The following is a 15,162-nucleotide window of genomic DNA, read 5'->3' as shown; positions in this document are numbered from 1 at the left end:
AAGCCACCCTTCTTGTTCTCACTGTTTCTTTTGACATTTTAATATCTCTCTGATATCGGCTATGCTCTCTCTAACTACCCCAGTGTGGTTAGTATAAAAACAGCATTCCTCCTTGAGGGCAGCACGTAGTCCACTGCTGAAGGAAAGCCAGATCTAGCCCTCTGCGTTTTGGGTGAACCACTTCAGACAACAAAAATGAGGGATTTTTTTCCAGATTAGTGATGTCAATCTCTAGCTGTTCGATGTCCTTCTCAATGTCCCCTCAAAGTTCCAGTAGTAGAAGTCCTGAGGCTAGCATCAGAATTAGAACTTCCAACAGCAGACAACCACGGGTGGCATCTTTTTATCTGGAAAGAAAAAAATGAAGGGAACCCAGAGAGGTCCCTCTTCCCTGGAAATGACATTATGATCTAAGGGATTTTTGTCATTATCTATTTGTTTAATCAATCGTTCAGGGAACAATCGGGCTCCTCCTTCTTTTGTGTCAAAAATACAAGCACAGCCCCTGTCCCAGATAAGGACAGGGTTGGGGCCTTTCCATCTAGATGTAAAGGGGTCTCTCCACATAACTGTGGCATAGTTTTTATTGGTCTCAGATGCCAGAGGAGATCAGCAGCAGACTTACCATTTGTGTTCAGATTTAGAAATTGAGAACAAACAAGGCATGGTGAAGAATATTTCTAGGGGACCCCTTCTGGGTGGATAACTTCCCCCTTTTTAATTAATTAATGTAAAGTGTTCTTGATAGTCTGATGGGCATGTTCAACAATGCCTTGCCCTTGAGGATTATAAGGGATGCCAGTAATTTCTGATTTGTAATTGGTGGCAAACTCTTGAAAATTTTTTCCAGTGTGGCCGGGACCACTGTCAGTCTTAATGATCTTAGCTTACCCATGACAGAGAGACAATTTAAAATGTGGGCTATAACATTTTTTGAAGCCTCTCAAGTATGTAAGCTAGCAAAAATAAATCTGCTAAAGGTGTCTATGGTCACATGAAGATATATAAGACTTCTAGATTCAGGAACGTGTGTGACATCCATTTGCCATATTTCATTTGGGACTAATCCTCTGTGGTTAACACCCAGGTGTGGGTGGGCAAAAGTGTGACACAGGCGGGGCATTGTTTAACAATCTGACATGCCTGTTCACAAGTAGTCTTAAAAAGCAGGCGAAGGGTCTGATCATTTAAGTGATGTAAAGCATGGCTCTTCTGGGCCTGTTCTACAGAACCTAACAGCACTGGAAAGGTCAAGTGGGTGGCAGCATCTGCACAGGCATTTCCTCTAGAAAGGGGACCAGGTAGATCAGAATGAGCAAGGAGATGTCCAACAAAAAGGGTTGGCATCTATAGGCAATCAGCTTTTGAAGCTGAGAAAAGAGAGGGGCAGCATTTGTGGGGGGTCTAACGTATGGGACCGTTTCAAGAATGGGAACAGAATGAGCAACATAGGCACAGTCAGTATACAACTTAAAAGGGCAATCTTTTAGTAACTGAAAAATCTTTATTACTGCAAAAAGTTCTACAAGTTGGGCTGATTTAAAGGGGAACTAAAAGCAATTGAGCAATTTTCTGTCCTGATTTAATGGTCAAGGGACTGGAGGTGGATGAGGCCAGGATCTTTATTTCACCTGTGAAATCATTATCAATCACTCCTGGGAGATATTTAAACCCTCAAGAGTGGAGCTGGTATGCCCAAGAAGAAGTCCAAAAGTATTGGGGGAGCAAGGGCCAAAGACCTCAGAATGTAGAACTTGTGTCCCCATCTCAGGTGTTAATATATTGTATCGATGGAGAACAGAGGTCCAATCCTGTGCTGATTGCAGTTGCTCCTTGGAGGGAGGTAATGTTTGAGTCTGAGGGGTTAATGTTTGAGGGACAAACCTGACAGCCCCAGGGTTTTGCCTCAGATTTGGGGCCAGGGACTGGCTCCTCTGGGAGTTTCCCTGATTCTGAGGCAAGGTATTATTTTGTATTTTTACCTTGGTGTGGCTCTCTGAAGCCCATTGTCTACCACGAAGGGAGCTGGGACACAAGAGGCAGGGAGAGGATGTTCTGCCTTAGGGGCTTTGCACTCCCTAGAAAAATGTCTGGCTGTTTACAGTTAAAGCACTTTTTCTGGTGGTCATACTGCTTGAAATCCTTAAGGGCAGCTCCAATGGCAAGTCCTACTGCATGAGCTGAGCCAATGCCTGCACACAGTTTTATATAATCAAGATTTTCAGCAACACTATGGTGGGTCCGTATTGCAGCCTGGCAGGCAGGATTTGCATTCTCAAATGCAAGGTGTTTGAGAAAAGCACTTTCAGCCAGGCAGCTGTAATCTCAGTGTAATCCCAGCACTTGGGAGGCAGAGACAGGCGGATTTCTGAGTTAGAGAGCAGCCTGGTCTACAGAGAAAAGCACTTTTGTTTTCCACATGACCAACAAGTCTTTCAGCTGCATCAGTAAGGCGACTGATAAAGTTACTATAAGGCTCTTCTGGGCCCTGGGGGACCTAGGCAAGGGAAGTGGTTGCTGATCCTTTTGGAAGAAGTTGTTTCCAAGCCTTAAGACCCGCATTTTCAATTTGGACTAGAAGGCCAGGAGGGAACCGAGCCTGTTTTTGATTAGTATCATAAGGGCTCCGCCCCAAATGCTTATCTTAGATCCACTTCTTAGAGGTTTTACTTTCAGAATTGCGAAGCACTATTTCTCTACAGTTTTTAACAAAATCTGTCTTCAAGAAAACATAGTCGCCTCGAGCCAGAGTGGCACGGGCTAAAAAATACCAATCATTGGGAACAAGCCACCGTTCACTCAAATTTTGATTTAAGGATAAAGGGAGCTGTTGGTCAGTAATTTGTTACTGCCATTTTAAAGTCTTTCAGCTGACGGAACCCTAGCTTGTGATACTGTTGACTTTTTATTTCATCTTCCTCACTTTCTGAGTCCCCTGAGGCTTTGTTTTCATTATCAGAGGCCTCCTGCCTGAACACAGTGTATCTTTATTGTTTTCCCCAGCAGGGGCGTCATACTCATTGTCTTCTCCAGCAGGAGAGTCATTTCCCCTTTTAGAGGGGGAGGCAGTGTTTTTATTTCTGCTACTGGAAGAGACAGCAGATTTGCTTCTGGTAACGGGAAAGGCCAGTACAGGTTTTTGAAATTTTGGTTTAGATTTATTCATAGAGATAGCAGGCATTGGGGAGAGGGAAGGTAATTCTAAATCAAGAGCTCACAGTTCTTTTACTAACTGCAAATGTTCCCATTTATCCTCTATTAACTTTCTAAGAGAAGCCATTTTTTGTGAAAGTTGGGCTTTAGCCTTGGTGGTATGATCATTAATATTGGCCAAGTTGAGGATGGGGCAAAAATGGAGCAGCAATAGAATATGGAGGTCTTCCTGGCATGAATGAGCACTGGGGCAGCAAGTCAGGATTACAGTATTTAGCTGCCCCCTCCTCTAGGGACAATGTCTCTGCAGGTGATTGTCAGGCCCATTCTTGGCCAGGGATTTTAAGGATACAAGGGAGGGGTAAATGTTAGCAGGAGGGGTTTTTTGCAGATACTGGCTCAGCTGCAGCAGCCTCAAGGGGAGCAGCAGGGATGCCTGAATCAGGTATGGGAATAGAAACAGACTCACACACAGTGGGTGGTCTAGAGTGTCCCTGTAAGACCTTTTCCCCTTCTTTCACTAACTCTCGAATATCTGGAAATTGTATATAGACTTGAAGTATATCTTTCACCAGGTTCTAATAGGAAAAAGCCTGAACAGGGACTTTCTCTGGACCAAAGATTTTGGAAAAATCTTTTAAGCAATCTCCAACCCTAGCCTATCTTTTCTCATCAGTAGTCCCCTCATGGGGAAACAATGGACAAATATCACCAATGAATTCAAAAAATCTTTTAAGATCCTTTTTCTTAACCCTTACTCCTCGTGCCTTGAGGCTCTCTTTGAGACCCTGTGAGAACAAATCATGTTTGCTCAATGCTTGTTCCATAACTGCGTTGCTTTTTCTTACCTTCACTGGATCAATCTCACAGGTGGGCTACTCTGTGGTGATCACAATGATCACAATGCGGATCTTCTCTCTTCTCTTTTCTCTCCGGGGAAGCGTCAATCCTATGCTTACGGGACGTCACTGTAGAATCAACATTCATTGACCCCGACCCAAAGGGCCACATGTCTGGCGCTAAGATGCCCTGGCCAGTGGGTATTCGGCAAGACCCTAGGGAAAGGGGCAAAAGAATGAAGAGACAAGAGACACAAGGAAGAAGCACCAGTCTGAATGTCTGATCTAGTGCTTAAATTTTATTGTTCAGGCTGCCTTAATAAAGGCAAGCAGGCAGGAGGGTCATCTGACAGTCAGAGTCCAGGGTCATCCCATAATTGCAGAGTTCTCTAAGCCCACAAGAATTCCTAGCCCAAATTACTTATCTAAATATTTTCTCACAAGCAAGAAGGCAATAAAAACATTTCTCAGCTCGAATTGCTTATCTGATTAATATTTCCTCCCTGGCAGAAGGTCAATAAATAAAGTATTCCTTAACTCAGGCTGTTTACTTACCTGACACCTGCTCTCAGGCAGAAGGGGGTTTTGGCTCCCAGCAGGGGAAGGGGATGTATCCGAAGGCTCATGCCTCCTGCTGAGATATTTTTCCCCAGGAGGGACCATGCCTCATGCTGAGACAGTTCTTACCCCTGAGGAACCTGCCACAAGAGTGTATAGTATAGAATATAGTTTATTCAGGATATGGGGAAGGGAGTTAAAAAGGTAGTAGAGGAAGAGAAATGCAGAGAGAGGCAGAGAATAGAGAAGTACAGGCTAGGCATGAGCATGTGCAGAGAGAGGGGGGAAGGGAAGGGCTCAAGAGGGCAAGAGAAAGAGAGAACAAAAGGTCAAGAGATCAAAAGAAAGGAAGGGGTAAGCATCCACCTTTACAGGGGATCAGGCTGTTGCCAGGTAACTGTGGGGAGGAGCACACCTGGCTCTTGCCAGGTAACTGGTGTGGAGTTTGGACAGAATGCTAAGAAATAGCCGGGAAATCCTTCCACTTGTGGGCACATTAATACCTCCACTGCACACTGAGTACTGGGCTATGGAAGCTGTTCACCTTGATTACAGGAAGAAGAAGGCAAGTGCTGTGAGAAAAGCTCAGGTAAGGTCTGGAGTCAGGTCCTGGTAACTGCAGGATCATTGTTCTTGAGACAGAACAGCTGGCAGCAGAACAGCCAGAGCTGGAATAGTGGGTTCTCTCCCAGGGCTGGTTGGTGTGAAATTCCTCTTTGAAGACAGAATCAAATGCTAATTGGGTGTAAACCCTCCTGAGCAGTGGAAAATATCTGACCCTGGTCTGGAAGCTCACTTTAAACTTTAAACTTGACTCACTGGCAATCAATGCTTCCAAGCAGACCTGCCAATCAGACAAGGAGGCAAGTACTTCCCGGTATCATTCTGCAAGTTCGAGGAGTTGGTTGTGCAGGCTTGAGTGGTCATCTGTGCCCTGCTCTGAGCTCTGCTGTCGGGTGCTGTGTGGAGACCTCAGGGAAGGTCTGAAATCGAGTCATAGTGAGCACAGGATCACTGCCAACAATGGGTAGGGGCAGGTGGCTAAGCAGAGTGAGCTGGGGTGCTGGGTCCTCTCTGGGGCTCATGGGAAGCATCAGCCAGATGTGACCACCTGTGAGGTCCCTGGTGATGCTCCTCACGTGTTAGATCCGGAGGTGATCTCTGAGTAACATCATTGTCATGGCTGATTCTGAATCTGCCCAAAACATTTGGACCAGTTGCTTTCTTGTAGAAACACAGGTGGTTTTTCTGACTCTGCAGCACATGTGTCCAAATCCTTTTGTCTTTTATAGTATACATTAAGAAGACAGGCCTATCCGGCAGTGGTAGTACACGCCTTTAAACCTGGCACTTAGAAGGGAGAGGCAGTGGGATGACAGTGATGGAATAATGATCAAAAATCATGCTAATCAATAATCAATACTAATCAAGTACCAACAATCAATACTAGTCAATAACCAAAAGTGATCAATAAACATGATAATTAATAATCAATAACCAGCAGTCAACGCTGATCAATAATCAATAAGCAATACTAATCAATAGCCATAATGATCAATAATTGATGGCACATGCCTTTAATCCCAGCACTTGGGAGGCAGAGGCAGGCAAATTTCTGAGTTCGAGGCCAGCTTGGTGTACAGAGTGAGGACAGCCTGGGCTATGCAGATATGGCGGACGGCTGGAGACTACGTTTCCCATAAGGACTCATGCCAAGATGGCGACTGGCCTTCAAACTACATATCCCATGATGCCGGGATGAAAAGTAAGATGGCGGCCGGCCAGAGACTACATTTCCCATGAAGGCTTGGGCCTGGCACATTCGCGTGGTGTTTGGAGATCCCCACAGGTGCTGATTGACTTGACTGGAGAGCCAAGAAACTGTGCCTGGAGACCTCTGCTGCCGCTGCCGCCACCACCACCGCTACAATTGGGAGGCACACCGCTGTCCTGGTGGCATCGGAGGGCTCCTTCTGACATCACAGACCACGCGACGCAATCAGATCGCCCACCGGGCCGCTGCAGACCGGGGAGATGACTGGAGCCTGCAGGTACCCTGGCTGGCTGGTGGTAGCAGGCGGGTGGAAGTGGAGGCCCCGGGTTGCCCATGAATCTGAGGCAGGGGCATGACTGGAGCTGCCTACAATTACTGGCTGGCGGACCTATGGACACACCCCCAGACTTGTATAAAGGAGAACTGTATCCTGTTGGGTGTTATTATTGAAAGACCCCCAGGAGGGGAGACCCTCACTCTAGTATCGGGATATCACAACCAATTAATAACTCACAAGACACAAGAGGCTTTATTTCAGGAATCAGCCAGGCTGAGGTCGAGACTCATGAGGAGTGTCAACTCCGAGGCCAGGGGGAGAAGGGTATTTAAAGGAAAAAAACACAAACCAGAGGGGTGAGGGGGAAACCAAGGAAGGGTATCATAAAAATAGTGGAAAGTTCCAGCTCATCATTCAGTTGGTCATGTGGGAAACATCGTGTATATGTTTTTCTCAGGAATTGAATCTTGCTCAACCATCTACTTTGTGGTCAGCCAGTTCCCAGAACAACCCAGCTGACCTGGATTTTTAGTTCTACATTCTTGTGGTCAGCCAGTTCCTGGAACCTGGAGCTAGTGAACCAGTTGGCCTACATTCTTGGCTCAGCTCTAGGGGGTCATAACAACTTTTCATACCCTTTATACATTTTTATATCTTTAAATTATCACCTGGTTATTATTTTCATGTGGACATAAGGGTCACCAGTATGTGTGAAACTGACCATTGATGGACTGTGATTACTATTCTAGGCTTTCATTTTAAAACCTAAAATAAAATACTTAAGTATAGGTGCGGTGGTACACACCTTAAATCCCAAAAGATGAGCATCAAGCAGATCTCTGATTCAGGTTTTCCTGGTACAGAACAAGTTTTAGGTAATGAAAAGCTTAGGTACAGGCAAAGTGTTACACGGGTATTACCCAGCATTCAGGAGACAGAGCCATGCAGATCTGAGTTCAAGCTTCATCTACAGAGCAAGTTCAAGGACAGCCGAGCTTAGGCAGTGAAGTTGTTGAAAAATAGAAAGCTGGTGATGATGTAATAGAAGGGGCCATGTTCCAGCCTCAGCAGGCAGAGGAACTCAGCAGCTTTGTTCATGTGGCTCTGATTTAGAGGAAAGAATAGAAGGGACGACAATTGATGCTGGTTGGCTGTAGTTAGAAAATTAGTGGTGATGAAGAAGAAACCAGCACCACTGAGGTGAAATCTTCTGGTAAGTGTTTTCTGAGAGGACAAAGAAGCTGTGTTCCAGAGATAGCCAAGGTTGTTCCTTTGGTGTACACCCGCAGTCGATCATGTGTGAGAATCACCCAGGTGGTATTGGTTTTTAAGCATAAATGAATCTCATGCAGAGCAGCTAAGGGCTTGGCACCATGAAGGGAGTGTATGACAGGAATGCAGTGAATCCTAGTTGCAGGGGAAGAACCCAGCATATTGAAGATGTCAGTCCCATGGGATGAGCAGAGAGAATAGCAGAAGCAGTAAAGTGGAGTCAAGCAGAACCTAGAGTGGAAGAGATGGAAGAGATGGAAGAGATGGAGAGAGACCCAATCTCTTTTGAGGAGTGCAGTTGATCATGTGTGGATCCCAGATACTGGAACAAGAAGCTGTAATATTGAAGTTACCTTTGAAACCCTAATATTTTGAAATTCCAGAGCTGTGGGGTACCTGCTCAGGAAAACAGTTCCAGAGAGTGCAGTAACAGATAGTGAGGCAGGTCTTTGGACAAACCACCTTTTTGACTGCCATGCATGGCTTGTGCTTGAACAGGAGCATCTTTCAATAATTAGGACCTCAGGCACAAAGATGAGTTTATAAAGCCCAATCAGTTTTTTTTTTTTTAGAGAGTGCACAAAGTCCATTTGAACAAACATCCTATGACAAACCTCCCTTGTCAACAGCCAGTCAAGGTACAACTGAAGGGTATAGATAACTAACACACCTTACAATGAAAAAGTTAGCCTCCCCATCATGGTTGTCAGATGATTTTGCCCCTTTGATTGGTTCCTGAAGATTATGCCAGTCATGTAATTTTTAAAATATTAAGCTGCTGACCTTTATGTTAATGTCCCAATTTTACTGTAACTGCAATAAATACCCAGCACCCCTAGACCTGGTCGGTCAGTTTTGATCTCATGTGAGGCTGACTTGCAAGCATCCTTATTACAGACCTCATAATAAAGACCTCAATGTGTTTGCATTGCAGTAGGCTTCTTGTTGGTTGTTGGGTCTCTGTGACTTAGACATAACATCTTAGTGCATTGACTAGAACCCCAAGACACCCAGGACTCCCAACTTAAGGAATGAAAGGACGGTTTTTAATATCCACCATTGTTTCTGTGTCAGTGGCTTGTCTGCCAGATATGAGTCTGTGTGCCTTGGTTTTCAGGTTTTTCTTGAGTATATGTGGAGGGAGATGACTAAATTGAACCTGGAACCCTGCTGCAGTGGATACGCTGGAGAGTCGCAGCCCCAAAGTGCTTCAAAGATGTTCCAGAGCCTGGTATAGTGGATGGTGTTTCTCTGGTCTTAATTTCTGGGAAGGTTAGAGCAGACTTGGAGCCCTGCTACAGGGCTCACAGCTGCCATCCTGTCTTCATTTTCTCCTCTTTCCAAGTGGAGGAATGTGCTGGGTAGCCTCTACCGCCCCCCTTGTGGCTGTCTGTTATGTGTGTTGCAATTTGTTATTCTCTGACTGAGGAAATTAGACAGACTCCACCCTAGTCAATTCAGTTTCTAGCCACACACCTTGGGTTAAATCCTTAACAACAGGACCTAGATCCATTGACTAGTCCATGACAGAGAGCTCTTCAAGACAGCATCTAGGGCAAAATCAGGCTCTGCCTACCTTATTTTAAAGGGTAGAAAGACAAAGACCTCATTTTTCACCTCCTGAACTACCCTCTGCCCAGTTCATATGTGACTATAGTTTTGAACTTGGAGCTGTCATAAGATGGAAGGTCATTCTTCATCAAGTCTCACAAAATTTGCATATCTTCCTTGGACAAGAGGTCTTGTCTTGTTGGTGGTCATTTCTGTTGTGTGAGACAATCTGCCTTTCTGTCTACCTTCCAGCTGTTTTAGCCTCCTCTTGGGTAGCACTGGCCTGGGAAACCAGGGTTAAAGAAACTCACCCCAGGTCAGCACATCCTCTGAGCCCCCCATTCCAGTGCTCTGAGCCAGGTGCCCTTCCTATTGTGTCCTTACTCAGCCACAACTCCAACTCCCTCTTGTGGTGGCAGAGCCCTTGTGATTGATATGGTTAGCTCATTCATTTTCAGTTGTTATAACTTCCTCATTTATTATTGTGTCTGTGTCATAGTTGTCATAAATTTTCAACATTTCATAGCTACAGTCATCTGAAGGAGCCTCAGTCGAGGGTGTGCTCTCATCTGAATGGCTGGTTTCTATGTCTGTGAGAGACAGTGTTGATGATTGATTAGGAAGGCTCTTCCACTGAGGCTGACAATATCCCTAAGCAAGTGGTCCTGGGCTAGATGAGAGAGCAGGCTGAGCATGAGACAGTGACCAAGCAAGAGAACAAGCCAGGAGACAGCGTTTGTCCATGCCTTTTGCCTTCAGTTTCTAATCTAAGCTCCCAAATGATGGACTGTGGTCTGACAGAACCATATACAACAACCACTTATTACCTGAGATGCTTTTGCTTAGATGATTCAATCACAGCAGCAGAGTAGCAAGTTAGAACAGCAACAACAACAAAATGGAATCAAAGGGTTATTTTGCTGTTGTACGGAATCGATGTTGTAGATTATATTCTTGTGGACAGGTCAAATTTTGGGTAGAAAGGTATTTGGATTTGTTGGTGTCTCTAACTCCCACTGGGGGTCCTGCCTCACTGCTTATGTGGTCTCTTCTGCATCCATATCTAACTGCTATGCATGTCAGCTAAGATCAACCTTAGACTCCTTGTCGTCCTCCAATTTGTGGTCTCTGACACATCCTAAATGTACCCCCTCCCCCCAGCCAGCTGCAGATTTTGATTCATTTTCCCCCTCTGGCCCTCTGTTGTCTCTCACCACACTTGTTCCTGGTTCTCCCCCATTCCTTTTTCTTATCTGCTCGAACATCCAGTTTTCTCTCTTTCATCTGTTTTCTTTTATTGCTTTATTCCCCCTTTTGAGTGAGATTCAACCATGTTCATTTGGGCCTTTTTCCTTGTATAGCTTCTTTGGGTCTATGAAGTGTAGTGTGGGTTTCCTCTACTTAGTGGTTATTATACATTTGTAGGTGAGTACATACATGCATGTGCTATTAGTTCTGGGTTACCTAACTACGAATGATAGTTTCTAGCTGTATCCATACACCTGCAAAATTCAAGATGTCCTTGTATTTAACGGCTAAATAGTTTTTCCTTTTGTAAATTAACCACATTTTCTATATTCATATTTTGGTTGAGGGGCATCTAGATTCTTTCCAGTTTCAAGTTGTTATAAATAAAATGGCTATGAACTTAGTAGAGTCCCTACTCTAGGTCACCTGCCTTCAAAGAGTCCCTCCAATATCACCTATTTGTCCCTTCAGAGGGTGTGGGCACCTGGCTACCCATGATGGTGTATCAAGTCTCTATTGGGTTAGGTGCATCGTCTCCACTGAGGCCAGATGTGGCAGCCCAGTTAGAGGAAAAGATTCCAATGACAGACAGCAGCTTTAGGAACAGCTCCTGCTACATTAGTTGGAGGACCATCATGAAGACTGAGCTGAACATCTGCTACTTATGGACCATGGTCTTTTTTCCAGTCTCTGTATGTTATTGTTTGTGGCTTAGTCTCTGAATGTCCCCAAGGATCAAGGTTAGTTGAGCCTGTTGGTCTTCCTGTGGAGTTTCTATCCTCTTCAGAACCTTAAATCCTTTCCCCAACTCTTCCATCAGAGTTACCAAGTTCTATATAATTTTTGACTGTGGATCTCCTCTTCTGCTTCAGTCAGCTGCTGGGTGGAGCCTCTCAATGGATAATTATGCAAAGCTCCTGTGTGGGAGCATAACAGAGTATCCTTAATAATGTCCTGGATTCAAGCTTGTCCATGTTGGTCTCCAATTGAATGAGCTTTCATTGTCTATTCCTTCAGTCTCTGCTCCACATTTACCTCTGCATTTCTCTTAGACAGGATAAATTTTGTTCTGGGTATCTCCAGTGTTGTGGTTGAATCTGATCCTTCAGCTTTCTTCTCATGCTCCCATACATTCCCCATTTGGACTCTGTCCCTCAATCACATAAGATACTGTGCACACATTTGCTGTTCAATGCTATGCTATTTTGCAAAACCCGGTGGTTTTATATTTTTAACTTTATTCATTCAGTTTTTGTTTTTCTAGACCAAACTTTTCTGTGAAGCCCTTTCTGTCCTGATTGTAGATATAGAAACCACATAAGCCCCTGACATGCTTTTGTTCAATAAGCCCATGCTTTTGTGCTGCTCTTCATCCACATCTTTCATTTTGAAATTCAGACTAATATGTCAATTATATTATATTTCTCTGGATGGCTTCTGGTCCTGTCATCAATATTTTCTGATGTTTCAGATTCATTGAATTGCATGTGTATGATGTTCTGACTAACTGTTGTGTGTGTCATGGAATTTTTGAATAAATAAGTGTATTATGGCTCGGTGCATGAATATGAATATCATGTGGGCCTCATCTTTACTGTTGTCAGAAGATGGCCTCAGAACTACTAATCTTGAAGAAAAGGATAGGTGTTGGTCCACATGTGTATGCTAGAAATTGACCATTATTATGTGGAAGACCAGCAAGAGGTTTCAACTCCTGACCTATATCTTCTGTGCTACATTCTTTATTTCTGATCAACATATGCATTACTAATATTTTCATTTGTCTATTTTTAACTGTTTAAACATGAATTCCCTTCTAGTAAAATTTAATTAATGTTGCTGTTTAAACTGGTTCACTTCATGTTTATGCAAGATGAATACAGAACTGCAGTGAATGTATAATTCTTTTCAGGAACTTCAGTAAAGAACTGTGAGTTCATTCTATCATTTTTCTTTCCTGCTTTATTTTTGTAGAAGAGTGAGGTTCTTAACATGTAAGATTTGCTGTCCTGTAACTCAATGGATAGACCGTGCTGGCATCCAGCTCAATGACATACACCTGCCTCTACCTCTGTGATTCAAGACATGAGCAAATACATGCAGCTTGCCCATCACTTTTGTAGTTAGTAATTGTTCATACAGCTTTTCAGATGTGTGTTCAGTCCAGTTGATCTGTTTCCCCTGCATATCCCTCTCAATTGCCATTTGTGTTCCAAGGCTATATCCTATTCTAAGGGTTCAGGAGTGACACAGGTGAACCCTGTGTCAAGGGTTCAAGTGTCAATATTTCAAGTTTCTTCTAAACTGACATGGTGATTATATAATAATTCGTGTTTCAGCAAATAAGCAAATAAATTACGAGAATTATACGATTATATTGTCTAGGAAGCATACATTTACTTTGTAGTGATGTCAGTATCAGGCTTTGTGTTGGACACATATATGTGATATTTTAGGATGCAGTGACTTATGATGATGTGCATGTGAACTTCACTGCAGAAGAGTGGAATTTGCTGGATCCTTCCCAGAAGAATCTCTACAAAGATGTGATGCTTGAGACCTACTGGAACCTCACTGCTATAGGTAAGAGTGTGAATTTATTTTTGCTTCTCAATATAAGGGAAAACTGTTTCTGGGTTACTGATGATCATCTCTTATTTCCACAGAGAACAAGTAATATTGAGTTGAATAAAGCAGGTTCATTGCTGTGAAAGTTCAGAGTAACTTGAATTTTGCCTAATTCCAATACCATATCTTTAATTTTCTGGTACCTTGGTTTCAGGCTATAATTTGGAAGTCCATCATAATGAAGAAGAACAACAAACTTCTAGAAGTCATGAAAGGTAATTTTAATGTCTAAGCTGATTCAAATATGCCTGTGAGGAAATTTTAATATGATCTGGAAGCTTTAAAGGAAAGGAAGTGTGTAAAATATCAGTCTTTTTATTGTAGCTATGATTATAATATTCCCCCAAAACTATGTACCCCAAGGTCAGTTATGTGATTTGTGTTTGCAAGGCATTTCTGTAAGAAAGTAGAGAAGGAAACAATGCCTTAAGTGATTCCTTTAGTTGATTTGTGTCTCCATTAGAGTTATGTTGTAGAACAACCAATCGGAATAGTCTCATAATACTTAGATGTTGCACATGGAATAGTGATAAACATGTATCCATAACCTTATAATAAGCACATACTCCATGATAAAGTTGGTGACCCTCATATTCTTATAGTGAAATTTTTAAGTTTCTTGTTTTGTCAGTTTATGAGAGTCAAGAATGTTGTTGTGGAGAAACATTAATCATGTCTACAATGAACAAAAAGTCAATGTATGTGAATTCCATGTGGAAACCTTTCATTTGTTCTTCTTTTTTAATGGGTGTATTAATTGTCAGAATGGAAGAAACAATGTGAGCATAGGGATACTAAAAAGAAACAACCTCTGTCTGTTTCAGAACAATGAAAAGATATGTAGTATTCTGCCTTTGTTACACTTTCTGAATATGATAGGTGTTTGCAATTATTTGGTTTTCTGACTTTACTGGGAACATTTCTAAATTCATACTGCAAAAAATCTTTATGTGTACTAGAATTTTGGCAATTCTTCTGTTCATCCTGTTTTCCAGTGCTGTTGTGGTGTGATGCACACTACAGGAAAAGTTAAGAATGCAATAAGAGTTTTAAAGCTCTTAGTTGTTCCATTTTATTCTGACCTGTGAATGCATCATGTAGAAATCTCATATAGAAAAAGATGTTATAAATGTGAGTCATGTAGTAAATGCTCTTACCATCACTGGTATTTTCAAAGAGGTAAAGCAACCCACAGTGAGCAAGTACAACTGTGAACATCAAAGTGATAAAACCATAAGACCTGAGTGTTCTTTATTATGAGACCAACTGTAAAATTTATTCATATTGATAAAATGATTGATCAGGCTAATGAATGTGGTAAAGCTTTCACATGTGCCCATTATTGTTGCAGGCATGAAAGAAGTCATATTGGAGAGAAACCATATGAATGTAATCAATGTGTTAAAGTGTTTTCATATCACAGTAATCTCCAAAGACATAAGAGAACACATACTGGAGAGAAACCTTATGAATGTAATCAATGTGGTAAAGCCTTTTTGTTTCATAGTAGTCTCCAATATCATAAAAGGACACATTCTGGAGAGAAACCTTATGAATGTAATCAATGTGGTAAAGCCTTTTCATATCACAATAGTCTCCAATATCATAAAAGAACACATACTGGAGAGAAACCTTATGAATGTAATCAATGTCGTAAAGCCTTTGCAAGGCACAGTCATCTCCAAAGACATAAAAGAATACATACTGGAGAGAAACCTTATGAATGTAATCAATGTGGTAAAGCCTTTTCGTGTCATAGTAGTCTCCAATATCATAAAAGGACACATTCTGGAGAGAAACCTTATGAATGTAATCAATGTGGTAAAGCCTTTTCATATCACAGTAGTCTCCAATATCATAAA

General features: G+C 42.6%; 1 protein-coding gene across 1 annotated transcript in view; it reads left to right on the top strand.

Moving 5' to 3' along the window:
* Positions 1 to 15,162, top strand: part of LOC143437397 (uncharacterized) — an 86,249-nt gene that overhangs the window by 24,901 nt on the left and 46,186 nt on the right. Inside the window, exon 4 of the mRNA XM_076922233.1 lies at positions 14,708 to 15,142. Coding sequence (XP_076778348.1) covers positions 14,708 to 15,142 — 435 coding nt within the window. The remainder of the gene's footprint in view (positions 1 to 14,707; positions 15,143 to 15,162) is intronic.

Source organism: Arvicanthis niloticus, chromosome Y (genome assembly GCF_011762505.2).
Source record: "Arvicanthis niloticus isolate mArvNil1 chromosome Y, mArvNil1.pat.X, whole genome shotgun sequence".
Classification (NCBI taxonomy): domain Eukaryota; kingdom Metazoa; phylum Chordata; class Mammalia; order Rodentia; family Muridae; genus Arvicanthis; species Arvicanthis niloticus.
This window is presented reverse-complemented; position numbering and strand designations above follow the sequence as displayed.